This window comes from Drosophila ficusphila, unplaced genomic scaffold (assembly GCF_018152265.1).
Source record: "Drosophila ficusphila isolate 14025-0441.05 unplaced genomic scaffold, ASM1815226v1 contig_795, whole genome shotgun sequence".
Taxonomy (NCBI): domain Eukaryota; kingdom Metazoa; phylum Arthropoda; class Insecta; order Diptera; family Drosophilidae; genus Drosophila; species Drosophila ficusphila.
The window spans coordinates 214,843-227,705 of NW_025064741.1; the positions used below are offsets into that span (position 1 = coordinate 214,843).

The window sequence follows — 12,863 nt, forward strand, 5'->3', positions numbered from 1 at the left end:
TCTCGTCTTACCATTCTGAAATTTACCAATTTTTAATATTTGCCGCCGATTATCGATGACTCCCAACAATGCGATACTGCTAGTTATAAAATCGATGTTCTACAACTGCTTGCAAGAGGTTTTTGCAAAATAAAATTAATCCTATTAAAATGTACAAAATGTACAAAATGTATGTAATGAAATATGTATATATTTTTATTATTTTTTTTTTTTTTGAAAATTGAAAGAAGTTTAGTGGTTTTTTGCCGGCTTTAAATTTCTGTAAAGAACCCGTTCAAAAAGAGACGAAATCGGTTTATATTCCGCATTATCTACAGTGCAAAGTAAATACACAAGTGGTAGCTTCGCTTTGGGATTTCTACTCTACACTAAATTTTTTAAACGAAAGTGTAAATACTCTCTTATTATTTAACTTGAATCGATTGTGTCAGAACAAACATCAATGCTAGTAAAGGAATCATCGATAGTATCGGGTAAACATCATTTTTCGTTCCATCTCTAGACTACGCTCGACCTATTTTCAGAGAAAAAAGGCAATATTTTGCGAAAAACTGTTGTAACTAGACGAAAAACACCAGCTCGAGCATCAAAAGGACCTTCTTCATGCACCGAAGACCGAGGGCAGACCAGACAATTGCAGTGTAAACCGATGTGCGCAAAATGAAAGTGACAATCAAGTCATGGACGGGAGTTGCAACTTGGCGTTGGATAGCGAATGACGAGAACTGCGGTATCTGTCGCATGTCCTTCGAGAGCACCTGCCCGGAGTGCGCGCTGCCCGGTGACGACTGCCCTCTGGTGTGGGGTGTCTGCTCCCATTGCTTCCATATGCACTGCATCGTCAAGTGGCTGAACCTACAACCGTTGAACAAACAGTGCCCCATGTGCCGCCAGAGCTGGAAGTTTAATGTGCATTAGAGCACCTTACTATCTAGTTTCAGTAACTAAACCCCACACAAATCAGCAGAAAGAAAGAGAGTACCAGTAAGCTTTATTGAATGATGGAGAACACCGGCAGCAGCGACGCCCAGCCGCATTTGACGGGTCTGCCGCCACTGCCAAAAAGTCTGAGTGCCGCCTCGTCTGCTCCTGTGGCCATTGGCCCACATCCCCGTACAGCCTCGCCGGCTTCAAGTGTTTCCGCACTGACGGCAGCCGCCGGAGAACTTTATCTGGGCCCCTCCACCTCCTCGTCGGCAGCGGCGGCCAGGAACCGCAGCTACAACGGACACGGCCATGGCCAACGACACGGAAGTCTCTCCTCCACGCAGGAGTCACTCAGCGATCGGGAGTCTGTGCACAGTCGCGCCTCCAGCACACATAGCGCTGGGGCGGGCCACACGCCCACCAACAGCTCGAGCAGCACCGGAGCTTCCTCTTCGACCATCGACAACCAGCTGGCCATTCTGCGAAGGGAGATGTACGGCCTGAGGCAACTGGATTTGTCATTGCTCTCACAGCTGTGGGCGCTCAACGAGTCGATACAGGGATTTCGGGTGTTTCTTCAGGAGCAGGATGCCATGTCGCCTCCTTCGAGGTCTCGCACGCCATCGGATGCGAATTCCTTAAGTTCCGACGAGGAGGACGATGGCTCCTATGCGCCAGTGGCTTTGCCCAAGATGACGGACGCCGCGGGAAGTGCAAGTGCGGGAGTGGTTAGCTCCCGTGCTATGGCCTCGCCGGCAGCTAGCGGCGGACTGCCCACCAAACTGGCCACGGGGTCAACTACATCTCATGCCTCGACCAGCTCCACTTCTGGGGCCTCGGGCTCCTCATCGGCTGCCTCGTCGATGGGCAAGCACCAACAATTGCAGCAGCAACAACAGCAGCAGCAGGCGACAAACCACTACCATCAGAGGCCGGCGCCACCACCCGCACCACCAGCCCAGCACAAGGCACATCCGCAACTGCCGAGGATTCTGCAGCAGCGCATGAGACAGGCACCACCCCCGCCGCCGCCCACAAGGCAAAAGGGGGGCGGCGGCGGTGGTGGGGGCGGGGCGAGCACTAGCAGCAGTAACCACAGCATCAGCAGCGTCACCCAGCCGCATCCACACTCACTCCAACATCCCCAGCATACCCACCATTCGCGGCCTGTATGACAAAACCCGTTCTTGGACTAAGCCAAGTTCAAGAACAGAAACAGATTTTCATAGCAGCCGCTGCCAACACTTCGGAAAGGGTCAATTAAACGACATTTCTCCAAGAGTCAATTCAAATTCAAGTGCAGAAAGATCACAAACACACTCACTCTGTCAACTCTCATCTCATAAAGCTTGCCATGGTCCTCGTTCTTGATATTGAAACACGAAACATATGAATGGTTTATAAATGTTTTTTGCGAAACGATGAAAATGTCATTGAATGTAAGCGTACCACTTTTCACGTTTAATATTAAATAATAAACACAAGAAATTTGTATTCAATAATAATCGCTAAGTAGTAAAGGATAAGATCCTTATATGCATCTATGTATTACTCGAATTGTATAAACATAAATTTAAAATGCTTGAAATTCCGCATCGAATTCATAGATCTAGTTTTATTATTTGCGTTGACTCTGAAATGTTTTGTTACAATGCATACTATCCAACAAAAACTAAATCAAATTGTTCCAACTCATGTAGCACTAACCAAAACTAAACTCTTGGCCTATATATGAATATCTGGATGATTTTATAGCCCTGTTAATTAGGGCTGGCTTTTCGAGTGCCCTTTAATAGATGAAGTCCCTGTTAAGAACATTTGGTTTTCACGAGTGTAAAAGAAAACAGATTGACTGTTGGTTAGTTTTTTTTTTTTTTTTGAGCAGGTGGTTAAATTTTATTTAACAGACACTCGAGAAACCGGCCGAAAAATTATATTATGCAAAAATGTATCTGCATCTCAAAGCGAAACCTAGCTGATCTTACTGTTAGCCAATAATCCTATCATTAACACTCCAAAATCTAGGCATTATATGTAAAGCTCAAGTATTGGAGCAAATCCCCCGAGCAGTTGTACTGTGCATTTCAGAACTGTAAGGCATTTGTATACAAGTTGCATGAATATTTATAATCCCTAATGGGACACATTTACAGAAAACTATAGTAAGTGAAGTCCAACTGTCTTACAGCTTTGGAACGCATTGTATATAATATTTATATACGAAATACATATACAATTTTTACCACATAAAGATTAAAAAATCGATAATTAATGAATTGAACGCAGTAAATACCATCGAGTATTCCCATATCACAAACATACGGGAGATTGCGAAATGAAAAAAGATTTACATATATTACCTAATCGAAAATTAAAAAGTTTCCAATATTTATTGTTAGTTCTTAGAATGTTTTATTTCTTAAAACAAATTCCTTATAACCCCACTAAAATTAAAACTCCCTTCAAAGATAAACGATTGGAATTTAAATTTACTCTATCATAATTAATGGTTCTTTATTTCAACTTCAAACACAATTCTAAACGAGACTACAAATCAAAATCTTTGGAAAATGAATATCAAGCAGATCACTAAAACATCGATATTTTAGCAATAAACATATACTGCAGCACAAGTCGCTAAATGTAAGCTTTGAATATCTTGGCTAAAATATGTCAGAACCAGACAGTCAATTTAATTTTTCAGATCAAGACCAATTTAATATGAAAGGAATTTTTTCTGAATGGTTAAACTAAAAAATAGTAATTTGAATTTTAAATTAATTTCATTTATATATTCGTTAATTAGGTCTTATTCGTTTGTAATATATATTTATTTAAATGTGATGTAATTTATTTTTATTCTTTTACCAATTAGCTAAAATATTTTTTTATATATGCTACCTTGTTAGAACTTCTGATAATGGTTGAGCCTAAGGTAAATGATCGTATTTCAACCGAGTTATTCAAAGTTGCAACAAGCTGAACTCATCAAATAAATTTGAGATGAACTTTTAAAAGCTTTTGCTGTGTACAAAGAAGCAAGCAAGATATCGAAAATTTACACTGACCGAAACATATACAATTTTGTGGTTGAGATAGAAACACATTTACCAGAAAGATTAATTTAAACATTTTTTGTGTTGATGAAAGATGGGGATGACATCGTTAAAAAATGAATTATGTAATGGCAATTTATTAATGAACGAAAGAAACGATACGAATGAATCGATACAATAAATATCAATTTAAATATCTTTGCGCAGATGTGGAATTAATTATAGATTTCTTAAAACTTTTTATTTTTTGTTTGTTTCTAATGACAGACTTAAAACATTATTTTTGCGGGTCAATTCAACCTCAAGTCGAGTTTTGGATGGTTCAGTCTAGGTGCTGAATGTTCCACAGCAATCCGAGGGGATTTCTGAAAAAGCATTTTAAACAACGAGGAATCTTTTGGCTTATTTTAAGTACTTACTGCTTGTAGGTCCCCAGCCCAGAGGGACGCCTAACCGACTGTTTTCCTGCTTGAGCCACTGGTAGAGCGGGTCAAAGTACTCCAATAGAGCGGATGGATCCATTTCCGTCTCGCCCGTGAACTCCTCCAGTACCTCCTTCCAGTGGCGAGATTTGCCCTTCGAGAGGAACTGGCTAAGCGATCGACCCGCAGCTTTGCTGCCAAAGATATCGCAGTTGTCCAATGCCAGGCGACTTTCATTCGGAGCATATTGTCCGGCCTTGCTGCAGAGGGCCTTGTGGAACTGAAACTGGAAGATGTGGGCGGCAAAGTAGCGCAGATACTCCACATCCGCATCAATGTGATACTTGGCTGGCGGGTCAAAGTCCTTTTCAGAGCGGAAAACTGGTGGCTCGACACCGCCAAACTCGGAACGCATCTGCCAGAAGCCGCAGTTCCATTGAGATTTGTCCAATTCGTTGCGGAAAACGGCATAGCGATACTTATCAACGGCATATCCAAAGGGCAGGAAAACAATCTTAGAGAGAGCCTGTTTGAAGAGCTGGTTGATTCTACTCTTCTCGTCCAGTCTGCCATTGTCAATAAGTCCAATCGTTTTCAAGTGCTTGGCAGACATAACCGACAAGGCGATAACATCTCCCACAGCCTCATGGAAGCCGGGATTAGGAGCTCCCCTATAGACAGCCGGCTGCTGTTCGTATTGCAGGTAGTATTGAATGTGTCCCAACTCGTGGTGAACCACGTAGAAGTAGTGGTTATCCACCTCGGTACACATCTTGATCCTCACATCACTGTCCTGGTAAAAGTCCCAGGCCGAGGCATGGCAAACCACCTGACGATCGTCAGGCCGGGTAAGTACACTGAGATTCCAGAAACTTGGCGGCAGTGCTCGCATTCCGAGCGACTGGAAGAACTGATCCCCCCAACTCGAAGAGCTTTTGAACCGTGTATTCCTGTCGCTCCATTTCAGCCTTTACGTCCACGAAGGGTTTCTCGGGAAAGGGAGCAAACAGATCGAGCAGCTCGTTCCACGACTGACCCCACATGTTGCCCAGTAGACTTATCGGAATGTTTCCATCTGCTGCCATCACATCCGGACCGTAGTGCTGTCGCAGACGGTAACGAACGTAGCCATGGATCTGTCTGTAGAAGGGCAGCAGCTGCTTAAATGTGGCATCCAATTGTCGCTCAAAGTCGGGATCCTCGTAGAATTGCACCCAGTAGTCGGCATATGAGCGGTGATCTATGGAAAGACAAGAATCAAATTTTGTCAGCATCTCTCTTGCAATTGCAATCCATTTCAAAGTCTGAAATATTGATACCCCCATTAACCTCATATTAAATAATAATATTGCATACAAATAATAATATTGCATGCAAAGAGTTTCAAGCCTGCAATTGATAACAATATATTTTTAGAACCATAAGGTTTTCACTTAACAATCACTGTGAAAAAATTAGCTAATAAAGGCTTTAAAGAATTTTTAAAATGTGTTATTATTTTTCCAATTTTTTTAAAGATTAAATATTACCCTATTTCATTATAGAAAGCTATTTTAAAAGTGGAATGTTAATAGAAAAAATTTCTTTAAGATTAAATATTATCCCGTTTCATTATACCAAGCCATTTCAAAAGTGGAATGTTAATAGAAATAAATGCCAAACCAACAAATGCCAAATGAATGACCTAATTTGATTAAAGTTTCTTGCCTTGTTTTTTACTTTTGACAGTTCGGGGGAAAGCCCGGTATAAGCGTTGCTAATACATTTTTAAATACCTAAGTATCTAAAAAGAAAATATCTACCAGTTTTTTCGCGTGTTGACCAGACAATTTCCCCGATTCGGGTCAGACACTGGGTTATCGGGGCATCCATCAACACTCACCATTCAATTGAGATGCCTTGCGCGTCAGCCTTACGTACTCCGCAAAATGCTCTTTCATAGGCGTTCCGGCCTTGTCGTGCCACTCCCGCCAGTACCAGGCCAGTTCGGCAGGATCCCTACTGTTCGACAGCCGCTCCTGGATGTGCGGTTCCAACGTAAGGGAGCAATCAGTGCGATTGGTAAAGGAACACACGGTAGCCGTGGCATAGTTTGTCTGCATCGAACTAATGGCATTCTGAAGAGCCAAATAATCGTCGGCATTCAGGGCGGAGGCTCCCAGTTTGGAGAGGTGTTCCGCCTGTCGACGAATATCCGCATCCTCCGACTGCACGTAATCGGCGGCCTTTATCCTTTGAGCCAGTTTTTTATTAATCTCCGCATTTCGGGCATACACTTCGATCATGGCCTGTCGGTTCGCTTCCGAGACATTGGTATTATAGTTATAACCGGAAAGGAACTCCTCGTGGTAACGCTTCCGTAATTCCTCATTTTCCAGCTCGAAAAACCTGCGGGCCTCCAGCACTGAAGCCGAGCAACTATTGCCCATAGCCATGCAATGGGGTAGCTAATAAGTTATACAATATGCACACGTTTACATTTCGTAGTGGTATAGTTGTAGGTGTTTTAACTATTGAACTCACCCACAGAATCAGAACTAGACAAAAGGCTGCTAAATTAAATGTCCCCATTGCTTTGGCGCCTTTCCCTGTTCAAGCCGCTCTTATCAGCTCGCTGCCAGCTACTTTGCACTTTGAATTTCAGTAGTATTAAGACGTTACAGCACCAGATTGCTATGCCTTTCTCGTTGCTGCTGTTGTGGAGCTACTGAATTTTCTAAACAGCGGCTACTTGTTTTTATAAGAGCGTTTGCCGGCCCCACAAGAATACAAGATTAAAGCAGTTCACAGCGATGCCAACTACTGAACTCAAAAATCTATTTTGTAAATAGCTAAATAAATATAATATTATTGGACATATGAAGTTTTACATTTCGAGGAGTATATTATTTACCTAGTGCATTATAAACACAAATGCAGTCTCCTAAAGATAGACCTAAAAAACGTACTTACCTTGTTATTGTTAGTCTTATTATTAGTAGGGTAAGATGGGGTAAAACCGCCAAAAACGTATATTTGACGATGTCAAGCTTTCATTTATAAAATGATCAATGATCCAAATCATATTTCTGAAAGTTTAATCCCTTGGCTACATAATTCATTTAGAAAGTTTTTATGTAGCTTTTATTTTAAAAGAATTGTGATCGTTCAGAAGAAAAGTTTAAAACGGCGGTTTTACCCCACCTAGTGGGGTAAAAACGCCATTCTGGTTTTAGTGTAGTTAAGTACCCAAATAATGTCAATAACTTCTGAGAAAAATTTTTATTCAATTCAAATGGATATTACATGTTACAACGAATATATTATATAAAAGTAAAAATAAGAAATTGAAGCGAAGTCATAAGCAAATCGTCGAACTGCTGTCCGAGAGAAACCATGAAATATAGCTGATGCTTTTATAAGATATTTCTCAAGCGATGCCTCTTGGTCGTCAGTAAAAATCTGTAAAATAAGAATTACGTGGTTAAAATAGTTTTAAACTAAGAAGAAATGTCGCATTAACAAAGGTTTGAAACTGAAAATTAAAATATTCTTATTTAAAAGATAAAATCATTTTATACAAAACTGTTTGCAATTATCTGTTCAAAAAGAAAGGCTGTTATTTTTAAATTGAATTGAATTCAAAATCATGACATTATATATTGTTTCAATTGACAAAAATTGTGAATATTTGACACTTTACCTGGGGATGATGGCCATAATAAGCGTTGTGCGCTTTGTTGAATCGGTCTCGCAAAGTCTCTCGGGGAATCCCATATTTTTCGGCAACAACTGCCACCTTGCTGCCCTCCTGAACTTCCTCGATTGCCCGTTGAAATATATTTTCATCAATTTTTGATTTTTTTCTTGCGTAATTGCGAGGCATGATGCTGAAAGACATTCATTCTCGATTAAAACGAGTTTTTCCGTTATCAAATTGTGTGGCGTTTTTACCCCACCTTTTCGCGGCGTTTTTACCCCACGCGTCAATTTTTTTCGAGGTCACTTAGTTTGTACAATTTTGGAAATATTGACTAACTTGATACATGTACATCAGTATCAAGGTTCGTACTATAAGCGGACACTTACCTCTTTTTTTTTAAGCCGTTCACTTACACTTGATTGAGCAATCTTTATAACAAAAATTTTTTGGCGCCGTCGAGTGAAACAAAAATGGCGCTATAGAAATTGTCACGATAAAGCTGCAGTATTCCGACCGACTTCAAAAACCGCGCATTATTAATCAGAATCTACATTATCAACGGTTAATCGTTTCGGCGCTTCATTTGAATTTGAAATCCAAATGGCGGTTTTACCCACCGGCGGTTTTACCCCATCTTACCCTATACTTTACATGTACAACATTTTATATATATGTTGTTTTTGTACTTCACATTAAAATAAGATCATAATATTAAAGACGTATAATTTTATCTTTGTTAAGAACCTTATAGGTGATATTTTAAACAAATCGTCAAATATATTTGGGAAATAAGTTTTTAGATTTTAACAGTTCATTGTCTAGAGATAAAATGACGGTTGTAGCATCACTGACAGAACATGCACTTGCGATGTCGATACGATTTTCGAACTGCTTGCAGTCTCACATTCAGTTACAATCACAAGAGTGTGCGTGTTCCGAAATTTTACACCTGTCCACCAATCTACCTGGTTTGTTTATACTCTTTGTTATAGTCTCTGCTTTATCCGCACTCAGCTGTTAAGTCCATTTCTTACGGTATTCTACATATATAGTGGCATTGACCGATTGTGCATTATCCAATACCTATAATTTACCTGTACGGTGTCCATGAAAGTGAGCACTTAACGTATAGCTTTCATTTTTTGTTTGATAAAAATATTGCAAGTATGTACGTACATTGTGGTACTCAACAAATGGTTCCAAAAATTATGTGTCATGACTCATGAGTCATGACATATTACAAACTTTTCTTCTACACTTTAACATTCTTTCCCGCCCACAAGAAAGACTAATGTAATTAAAAAAAAATTAAAATTTTATTTTTATACCCAAATAAAAACCAAAATTCAAACCCATGTTTTAAATTATTTCCTTTGCGACACTTAACTTTGGAGATTGCTGGTGGAAACGGGACCTCTTAGGTTTTAATTTCTTGATTATTGTTCAGGAACAAGTACCACATCAATGTCCCGACAGCAATGTATAGCAGAATTTCAAGAAGGCGATGCAGTATGCGCAACCTAAAATAAACTTTTTAAAATTGTTTACAACAAAACTGAATTTTACACACCTAAATAATCTCCGTTTGGACTTTTCCAATGTATCCCAGGACTCCTTAAAAAGGAATACCCTCATTCCGGTAACGATGCGACTGAAGTAGTCGTCCCAGTTAAGGTTGGCCATATCGAAGGGAAATATTGCTCTATCCCACGCCGACATAACGTCCCACATCTTAGTGGTATTATTTGTATCCATTATGATCGTTCTTCCACTAAAAGGGTATAACAGGAGCAGTGCCTCGTGGATCTTAGGATAGCTCTTCATCAAGATAGGCTTCCGACCTTGAAGCCGCAAGACGAGATCGGTTAGAAAACCAGGTATCAGGTGGTAAAATATACAGCCTAACTTAAACAGAAAAGGGCAGGTGGTGAAGTGGGCAAATGGGTACCAAATCGTTTTAGTGACAGGAACCTTATGAAATTTTTCGATGCCCATCTTAACGGACGTTTTAAATGGGATTGCGTTTGATTTGTCCGGTGCGAAGGCGTAAATGGGTGGAGGGCTTTTTGCAGCCAGGGAAGAGGAGGGATTGGCATTCTTGGACACTTGCCATCCAGATGCCACGGCAACGTTGGCGCAATAATCACCGGGAACTACCATGGCTTTAGCATTGGGATTAACATACAACAGTCGAAGAATGCCGTAAACATTGCCGTAAATCAAGGCTACGACTCCATGTAGGTTGTCAATCCATCCAGACAACGGCTCCTTGAAGTTCGCCAAAACTGTAATAAGAAAATAATTTGTTTTTAGAAGCGACTTAATTTTAATGGTCTAGTCGTATTCATGTAAAACTTGCAAAAGGTAGTTATTAATAATAAAGAAAATGTTTTAAGAATTGAAAAAAACATCCCTTAATTCTTGATTGACATATTATGACTGCGTTAAATATACGTGGATAGTTTTCATTATAAACAGACATTCAAATACACTTAAGGTATAAATTTGCACACACGAAACTAATTCTAATTCTAAATCACTTACTTATGGCAGGTCGGAAAATGCAAATCGGCAGGTCCTGACCTTCCATTTGAATCACTTGTTCGGCAAGGGCCTTCGTGTAGACGTAAGTGTTCGGGAACTTTCCCATCAGAGCTGGAGCCATGCTGTTCAATAACTCAGGGCTCAAAGTCTCGTTGAACTCAAGCACCTTGGCTGCCGGACACGTCAGGTTTTCCGGATAGAAACGCTCCTGGATATGATTTGTGATGCAGTTGGAGTAGGCAGTAGAAACGTGTACGAAAGCCTTAAGGCCCTTCATCTCCTTGGCCAACTGAATCATGAGGCGCGTGCCGCGAGTGTTGATGTTCAGCGCATTGTGGAGCGGCTCCACAAAACGAATAGAGGCGGCACTGTGGATCACCACCTCGACCTCGGAGGTCAGTATTTTTCTATCCTCCTCGCTGAGACCCAGATCCGGTGCGCTACAGTCTCCTGAAATAGGTGTCATCAGACTTAGGGCCTCCGGCTTGGCCTTTAAAAGGACATCAAAAACCTAAAAAAATATTGTTTTAGGATATTATTCTATATCCTTGTAATCCATAGATAGTTTTGTTGTTACTCACCGGTGCATTTTTCCATACTTCGAAGCGTGACTCCACATTTTCGTCTTTTTTTTTCCTAACCAAAAAATAGATACGCTTCACATCCGTGGAACGTAATAACTTTTCAATTATCACTAAAAATCGGAGTGGAAACGATTGCTTTTTAAACTGAATAAATCCTTTTCGTGTAAGCTGGTATACCTTTGCCTAAAAATCCTGTGCCTCCGGTTACGAAAACGGTTTTGTCCTTATAAAATTGTTGAATATCCGACTGCATTTTGTACTGATCTGGGTTCCGCCTAAGAATCACCACAAATGAGGAATGCTATCACTCTTTATAACAAAATGCTAATAAGTCGGCAATTATACAATTTACATATTGCATCAATCTGCATTGTTATGGGGTGTTTGGTGTTGCGTTTAGTATTTGGTTGCAGCGATGAAAGCTTTGGCGGCGAAAGGTAGATATTCATATTAGGCGCGAAACTAATTGAAAAAATTTGTCTGCAATGTTCGTGAAAACTAAAACTGAAGGTCTGAACTCATTTTCAATCCAATCTGCATTATTTATTTTATTACACCAACGATAACAAAAAAGGTGTTCATTTTCCTCGGGATGATCATCGGCTCTGGCGGCAGAAATCAAGGTTTCTAAATCCCGCAGACACTGCTCCTTTCTTTAAATGTGTATTTAGTCTTTTTAGTAAAATATTACATGAACAACATTTTATACATATGTAAGTTGTTTCTGACCGTAATTTTCGTGCTGCGCAAAAAGCAAAACCAGGTGTCCAAGCTTCACATCTTTCACCATTTATCCACGGTGACGCTGATATACATGCTTATTAACCACAACGAGAATGGCGAGTCCCTTCCTCTTTACGTATTATCTATTTCTAAAGCGTCGAATACTCCTGGACGATCGAGTTAAGAAACACGCTGAAATAAGCGGCGTCGCCTGCGCTTATTTCAGCGTGTTTCTTAACTCGATCGTCCACGTTTTCATGTACTCCTACTACTTCTTGGCCGCCGTGGCCGACAAGAAGGTAGTGCAGGCCCTGTGGCCCGTCAAGAAGAGCATCACGGTGATGCAAATGACGCAGTTCGCTTTAATCCTGGTTCAGTTGGTCTGTCAGATCGTGCTCTGCACCACGCCACTCTATCATACTATTTACTTCACCGCCGTTATTGTGGGCATGTTTTACGGCTTCTTGGACTTCTACAATAGTGCCTACCAGGTCTCGCAGCGCCGCAAGAATCTGTCTCCTTCGCCCGAAGTGGGGAAGTGATCCCACGCAAACAAATCACGCAATAAAAGTGCACAACCAACAAGTGTGTGTATCCAAATGTACCTAGGGCAGATAAGATAAGGCCACAGCCGCGACAATGGGTTCTGGGGTTAGTCACTCCCTCTACAGCGACCACTTACCGTGTAGTATGACAGCAGTCCGGCGTTCTCGTCCAGCGCGAAGAAACGGTACTGCCAGCCCTTCATTACGTTAGTCCACTTGCTCAGTGTGCCCTCCAAAGTGCCAGTGGCCCCCGAGCCTTCGGCTGCACCAGCAGGGATTCCCAGGCTGGGAGAGCTTCCACCGCTGCTGGCCATGTCCTCCAGTTCCCGTGACTCGACCACCGCCCCCTCCCCCTCCACTGATCCATCTTCGTCTTCTTC

General features: G+C 41.2%; 6 protein-coding genes and 1 long non-coding RNA gene across 7 annotated transcripts; 3 read left to right on the forward strand and 4 right to left on the reverse strand.

Moving 5' to 3' along the window:
* Window positions 1–480: 480 nt before the first annotated feature.
* LOC108100963 (anaphase-promoting complex subunit 11) lies at window positions 481–999 on the forward strand. Its single transcript, XM_017205114.1, has one exon. It carries the CDS (start codon window positions 661–663, stop codon window positions 916–918), a length of 258 nt encoding a protein of 85 aa, XP_017060603.1. The 5' UTR covers window positions 481–660; the 3' UTR covers window positions 919–999.
* LOC108100961 (signal element on autosome protein 2) lies at window positions 999–2,527 on the forward strand. Its single transcript, XM_017205112.2, has one exon. The coding sequence runs from the start codon at window positions 999–1,001 to the stop codon at window positions 2,100–2,102; it is 1,104 nt and encodes a 367-aa protein (XP_017060601.2). The 3' UTR covers window positions 2,103–2,527.
* Window positions 2,528–4,198: 1,671 nt separating this feature from the next.
* LOC108100956 (angiotensin-converting enzyme-related protein) lies at window positions 4,199–7,155 on the reverse strand. The gene is given in 5 exon segments (XM_043209305.1): window positions 4,199–4,348; window positions 4,403–5,324; window positions 5,326–5,645; window positions 6,288–6,852; window positions 6,929–7,155. Coding segments are annotated over 5 exon segments (1,893 nt in total). The 5' UTR covers window positions 6,977–7,155; the 3' UTR covers window positions 4,199–4,310.
* Window positions 7,156–8,812: 1,657 nt separating this feature from the next.
* Window positions 8,813–9,345, reverse strand: LOC122320811. Its single transcript, XR_006245851.1, has 2 exons — window positions 9,182–9,345; window positions 8,813–9,127 (listed from the first exon to the last, which is right to left on the reverse strand). It is a non-coding gene; the product is annotated as an uncharacterized LOC122320811 (long non-coding RNA).
* A 39-nt stretch (window positions 9,346–9,384) lies between these two features.
* Window positions 9,385–11,510, reverse strand: LOC108100958 (fatty acyl-CoA reductase wat-like). Its single transcript, XM_017205108.2, has 5 exons — window positions 11,393–11,510; window positions 11,213–11,325; window positions 10,632–11,142; window positions 9,658–10,372; window positions 9,385–9,607 (listed from the first exon to the last, which is right to left on the reverse strand). The coding sequence occupies exons 1-5, from the start codon at window positions 11,466–11,468 to the stop codon at window positions 9,505–9,507; spliced, it is 1,518 nt and encodes a 505-aa protein (XP_017060597.2). The 5' UTR covers window positions 11,469–11,510; the 3' UTR covers window positions 9,385–9,504.
* An 87-nt stretch (window positions 11,511–11,597) lies between these two features.
* Window positions 11,598–12,520, forward strand: LOC108100941 (elongation of very long chain fatty acids protein 5-like). Its single transcript, XM_043209309.1, has 2 exons — window positions 11,598–12,074; window positions 12,124–12,520. Exons 1-2 carry the CDS (start codon window positions 11,907–11,909, stop codon window positions 12,478–12,480), a joined length of 525 nt encoding a protein of 174 aa, XP_043065244.1. The 5' UTR covers window positions 11,598–11,906; the 3' UTR covers window positions 12,481–12,520.
* Window positions 12,428–12,860, reverse strand: LOC108100964 (oxysterol-binding protein-related protein 10-like). Its single transcript, XM_017205115.1, has 2 exons — window positions 12,621–12,860; window positions 12,428–12,543 (listed from the first exon to the last, which is right to left on the reverse strand). The coding sequence occupies exons 1-2, from the start codon at window positions 12,795–12,797 to the stop codon at window positions 12,496–12,498; spliced, it is 225 nt and encodes a 74-aa protein (XP_017060604.1). The 5' UTR covers window positions 12,798–12,860; the 3' UTR covers window positions 12,428–12,495.
* Between the last annotated feature and the right edge of the window lie 3 nt (window positions 12,861–12,863).

Bases quoted from the DNA above. Each gene is read 5' to 3' on its own strand.
- LOC108100958 (XM_017205108.2), bottom strand. From the start codon at position 11,468: ATGCAGTCGGATATTCAACAATTTTATAAGGACAAAACCGTTTTCGTA. The intron at 10,373-10,631 runs GTAAGTGATTTA...TTCTTATTACAG, and splicing joins CATTTTCCGACCTGCCATAA to TTTTGGCGAACTTCAAGGAG. The intron at 9,608-9,657 runs GTGTGTAAAATT...AGTTTATTTTAG, and splicing joins TCCAAACGGAGATTATTTAG to GTTGCGCATACTGCATCGCC.
- LOC108100964 (XM_017205115.1), bottom strand. From the start codon at position 12,797: ATGGCCAGCAGCGGTGGAAGCTCTCCCAGCCTGGGAATCCCTGCTGGT. The intron at 12,544-12,620 runs GTAAGTGGTCGC...TATCTGCCCTAG, and splicing joins GACTGCTGTCATACTACACG to GTACATTTGGATACACACAC.
- LOC108100961 (XM_017205112.2), top strand. From the start codon at position 999: ATGATGGAGAACACCGGCAGCAGCGACGCCCAGCCGCATTTGACGGGT.
- LOC108100941 (XM_043209309.1), top strand. From the start codon at position 11,907: ATGAACAACATTTTATACATATGTAAGTTGTTTCTGACCGTAATTTTC. The intron at 12,075-12,123 runs GTATTATCTATT...GATCGAGTTAAG, and splicing joins GCGAGTCCCTTCCTCTTTAC to AAACACGCTGAAATAAGCGG.
- LOC108100963 (XM_017205114.1), top strand. From the start codon at position 661: ATGAAAGTGACAATCAAGTCATGGACGGGAGTTGCAACTTGGCGTTGG.